The 4,937-nt window shown below is 44.8% G+C and overlaps 1 protein-coding gene across 1 annotated transcript; it reads left to right on the top strand.

Moving 5' to 3' along the window:
• Nucleotides 1-374: 374 nt before the first annotated feature.
• On the top strand, nucleotides 375-2,859 carry LOC125537653 (splicing regulatory glutamine/lysine-rich protein 1-like). The gene is made up of 3 exons (XM_048700973.1): nucleotides 375-533; nucleotides 807-2,354; nucleotides 2,458-2,859. The coding sequence occupies exons 1-3, from the start codon at nucleotides 498-500 to the stop codon at nucleotides 2,521-2,523; spliced, it is 1,650 nt and encodes a 549-aa protein (XP_048556930.1). The 5' UTR covers nucleotides 375-497; the 3' UTR covers nucleotides 2,524-2,859.
• Nucleotides 2,860-4,937: the final 2,078 nt, after the last annotated feature.

Here is a 4,937-nt window from a genome sequence, read left to right on the forward strand (position 1 = left end):
TAGTTTTGTGTCGAAAATGGGCTGAATAGAGGGCCAATTTGCGCCGAAAGTGGGTCGAAATCGGTGCCTGGGGTAACCTGGGGGCGGCGGCTGGAATCAGATCGCCCCCAAGCCGTTTTTTTTCTGTCGGTGCACCCTCAGGACGGCGCTATTTCTAGCCCTGGGGGACGAATGAGTGGAGATGTTCTTAAAACGACCCGCGTTTTTCTTTTGCGGCTGTTCTAACATACAAAACATGTTTGATCATAAAATCTAAAACGAAGCTAGGCTTGAGTGCCAACGTAACATAGAACTTTGCCGAAAAAGAATCATAGTAGGGATTTCATCCAAGTGCGCTCGAGAAAAGGGATTCTATCCAAAGCTGGACACACACAAAAGGAGAGGGGGGGGAGGGGGGGGGAGAGAGAGACTGAAACAGAAACAAACCCAAATCCAGGCCCAACAGCTGAAGCGGACACGCCCTTGTGCCCCGTCTTCCTCCTTGGGGGTCTCTCCTGATGAAGAGCAAATCCGCCAAGAAGGCCGCCGACGAGGTACCGACCCTCTCTATCTCTCCCTCTCTCCGCCTCCCCTCTTTCCCCGCTTTACTTAGGGTTAGGAATTAGGAGATCTTTCTCGGTCGGATTCTAGATTTCTCTTTTGGTGCCGATTGCTTTTTTCATGGACTGAGAATCCAAGAATTTTATAGTACCAGCTGCTTAGATTTCAGACAGAGAATTAGCACGATGCCATGCCTGATTCTTCTTTATCGCGCTGTTCTTCGGGGATCCCCCCACTAACTGAAGCTTCTACCGTCATCTTGTTAGGATGAGGCCAAGTCCAAGAAGATCCGATCCTCGCGCGGCAAGCGTCGGAGTGTCCGCCACAGCCGCAGCCGCTCCCCTTCCCCCGACGGCTCCAGCTCCAGTTCCCCACCCCGCAAGCGCTCCAAGAAGCCCACCAAGAAGATTGTTGACAAGAGGAGCAAAAAGAGCAAGGGCAGTGGCAGCCGCCGCGGACGCCGCCGCAGCCTGAGTCCAAGCCGTAGCCCCAGCGGTAGCCCTTCCTCGGTGTCCAGGAGTCACCCCCGCCGCAGCCACCATAGCATTAGCAGCAGCAGTGCCTCAGACTCTGAGAGGTCAGTGAGCCCACTGCCCAAGAGCCACTCCAAAGATCCTAGGAAGAAGAAAGGAAGGGGGAGGGACAAGGATCGAAAGAGGAGGCGTTTACGGAGATCAAGGAGCTACTCGAGCAGTCCAGCCAGGAGTGGCAGTAGCCGGAGCAGGAGCAGGAGCAGGAGCAAGAGCAAAAGTAGGAAGCGGAGGGCGGACGGCATGAGACATGATGCAAGTAGGGACAGGGTTGTACAGGACTATGACAACTGCCAGGATCCGCAGAATGAGAAGAGATCTGTTGAGGATGTTTATAGCGATGAGGACGCGGTTGCTGACGATTATGAGAAGAATGTGGAGCTGAAGGAGATGGAAAGCCCACCTTCCAAGGATGCTCATGAACCGGGTGAGATCTTACCTGTTAATTGTGAAAGCCCAGAGGTTGAGGAGGATTTGGAGCTCATTCTCAGGCAGAAAGCTCTTGAGAACTTCAGGAAGTTTAAGGGAGCCATGGCCATGGTAGGCAAGACAGAAAACAATGGTACAGGGAAGGAAGTACTAACAGATAGCCCCCAGAATACTGTCACAAAATTTCCTGAAGCAAGGTCTGCTGTTGCCCCTTTTCAGAGGCAGGGAAGCAATCTTGGAGTTGGCCACTCTACTCGATCACCTGAATTTGAAGATTTTGAGAACGGTAGAAGTCCTTGGAAGCAGGAAACGACTCACAGGGATATATCACCTGGAATACTCGAGGCTGGTGATACTTGTGGTCCTACTCAACAGCTGGGAAGCGGACTAGAAGAGATACGTTCAACTTCTCATATCACTTCACATGATGGTAGGAATGGTGGTAGTGTAATGCAAAGGTTGGGAAGCACCCCGGCGAGTTCTGGTATTATAAAGCAAAGGTTAGGCATCAGCTCAGTGGTGAGTCCTGTGCAAGCAAGACCCAGAGTTAGATCAGTTGTGAGTATACCCTCCAGGGAAGGGCTTGATGACAGTACATTTACAACAATCCCTACAGCTTGTGAGAATCCTGCCTCTGTCGAAAGCAGTAGTGAAGTAAGACATTTTCCTGCTGAAATAAACAAGCTTGAAGGAATCGATGGAGATGATAGAAAGATTGGTGAAGCTTCAGTTCCTGAGAGCTCTGTTTTGTCGACTGACGCGGGCAAGAGCCAGGCAGCAGGGACCGAGGACAAAGATGCGTCTCAGTTTGAGAAGAGGACTTTCTCTAGGATGCATGATGGAGAGACAGTGCAGGTGAGCGATAAAACTGCACTGTTGCTCTGTCTATCAAGTGCTTGAATCATCACAAGGTCAATCATATGCATTGTGTCTAACTGCCTTTCCTTACATTCTTCAGGTCAGCTACAAAGTCTACATACCAGCGACAAGCCCGCGACTTGCAAGGAGGAAGCTCCAGCGCTGAAGGCATCGAATGGACTTACATCTAGTCGTCATTAATCCCGTTGTCTACAGTTCAGTTATATAGCTGGATAAACTGTATTTTGTTCTTGTAGCACGTGAACTCCCTTTTGTTCCTTCTAGAAATCCTGCACGACTAATAGAAAACCTGCTCACGTCGTGACTACATCTTACTGCTCGATAGTAGCACACTTGGACAGAAGCTGTGATGGCTTAACATGATACAACCGTTGTTTATTTTTTGGGCAACTATACATCGTTGTTGAGCTGAAATATAGATGGCTGTGCTTTGCCAAATGAACTTCATCCCATATAGCAAAGCCATCCATTTTTACATGCACTTGGATTCTTGTAACCAGTAAACTTGCTCTTGGATCCTGTGATGCAGTGTACTGGTCTGCTACTTAAAACTGTTGCTGCCTTTTGTGGAGCAGGATATTGCAAGGAGCTATAGAGAAATGTTGTGTTTTGTGGTTTAAACTTTGCAACGATGGCATGCCTCGGAATAATCCGCGGTTTGGAGATTTATGTGCAGTTGCGGTTCGGTTCGAAATGATGAAGATCATTGTTTATTTGGCGTTGATCACCGAAGGTGTATGTTTGCATCATGAGTAAATAGATGGGTTCCTATCTTGACCTTTTCTTTTCCACATTGGTTCATTTATTCAGTTTATTATGCGCTAGCCTGCCTAGCCCTGCTCAGATATTGAGGGTGAGAGAACCTGCATAGAACTCTGGTCCCAGCAGATGCGGCTGTAGAATTCAGCCCTTTTTTTTAGAGAGAAGGTAGATATAATTCAGCTTTGCATCATATCTGAAATATTGAACTGACAGGCCGGTTTCATTGCAGAAAGAGGTAAAGGCACTAGAAGTCCACAAACTTGCTCGGGTTGTGATGATTTGGTCCAAAACTTGCAAAAGCTTACTCCACCACCCACAAACTTGCATCCTAGGTGCAAAAAAACCCACAGCCAGTCACGAGGTTACATCTAGCACTGTACATTTTATAGAAAACGCCCTGAATCCTTTAGAATTGACGCATGGGTCCAGATTTCAGCCAACACAAAAAGAAACGGAAGAAGGAAAAACTGCGCCCGATGCAACTGTATATTCTATATAGTATATACACGACGAGACCCGGTACGTCGTGACTCCATTTCATTCTTTTTTTTTGGAAGACTCCTTTTCATTCTGATTGATCAACAAACTAAATTGGCACGTATATCATGGCATAGACGTAAGTATTTCAAAAACATACAAACGTCTTCTTACCAATTTATTACAAAAAAGCATCTCACTCAACTCATTTTTGGCTTCGATAAGATAGCTAGTTAACTGTAGAGATCACAGGTCATCATGCATCAACCTAGCTAGCTACTCTCTCCGTTCGAAAATATTTGACATGGTTTTAGTTCGAATTGCTCTAGAAATTAAGATATTTCGCGTTCGACTATCCTAATGAACCAAGCAACGATCTGGCGAAATCGAACCAAGCTCGTATGTATGTGCACTCGATGCAAGTGATATTTATTTAATGAAATTATATATTATTGTGTGTGCTTCATTTTTTATGGTCAAAGGAACAAAGTCTCAAATTTCACATGGTCTAATATTTTGGCAGTAGTGTCGTGACAGCGAAAATTTTAGAGCAACACTAGAACCTCCGACGATGGAGATGTCACATTCTTTTCTGCAATACAACAGATTTTTGCGATTTGCACGAGCTTATTTATTTTTAGTATGATTTTAACACTGTACTTTGTTTTGGTCAAAATCGATTTCAACAGAAGCATTTTTCTATTAAAGTTTAGGCCGGCAAACTAGTAGAGTGTACTTTTTTGTGAGTGATTATAGAGTGTACTTGAGCTTATGTTTGTAGTTTAAAATTGTAAAAAGGAAGCATTTAATTTATTTGAATTTTGTGTGCTTAGTTTGATTTTCTTTAGTATCACACCATGCCTGCCTTTCTATACTGATGAGGTTTTGATGTGATAGATATATATATATAACGCGGCGTTTCTATGGTCATATGGTATTGACGTATTTCCTTTTGTAGATGAGGCTAGTAGTTTATACTTGTATTGCTTTGGAGTACCATATTTTTTTGCATTTCATATGTATATAGTCAGGGTGTACGTACACATATACTGGGCTGCTCCCTGGCTTGGAGGTGACCACAGATGACGTACTAACAGATATATCTTTTCAGTTTTACTAGGTCTGTTTGTACGTGACGTGTACTATGATTCTTATATGATATAAATGAGACATGCATTACCATGAAAAAAAAAAGATGACGTGCTAACAGATATATAAACAGTGGCCCGCAAAAAAAAAGATATATAAACAGCTTTCGCGAAAAAAAAAGATCATTTGATTGGGCGCCGTGGTTTGTTTGTTCGGACAGATCAGCCATTT

The sequence above is a fragment of the Triticum urartu genome, chromosome 2, assembly GCF_003073215.2.
Source record: "Triticum urartu cultivar G1812 chromosome 2, Tu2.1, whole genome shotgun sequence".
In the NCBI taxonomy this organism is placed as follows: Eukaryota; Viridiplantae; Streptophyta; class Magnoliopsida; order Poales; family Poaceae; genus Triticum; species Triticum urartu.

Excerpts from the sequence above, each read along its gene's own strand:
- LOC125537653 (XM_048700973.1), top strand. The coding sequence starts at position 498 with ATGAAGAGCAAATCCGCCAAGAAGGCCGCCGACGAG. Across the intron at positions 534-806 it reads CCAAGAAGGCCGCCGACGAG|GATGAGGCCAAGTCCAAGAA; the intron begins GTACCGACCCTC and ends TCATCTTGTTAG. Across the intron at positions 2,355-2,457 it reads ATGATGGAGAGACAGTGCAG|GTCAGCTACAAAGTCTACAT; the intron begins GTGAGCGATAAA and ends TACATTCTTCAG.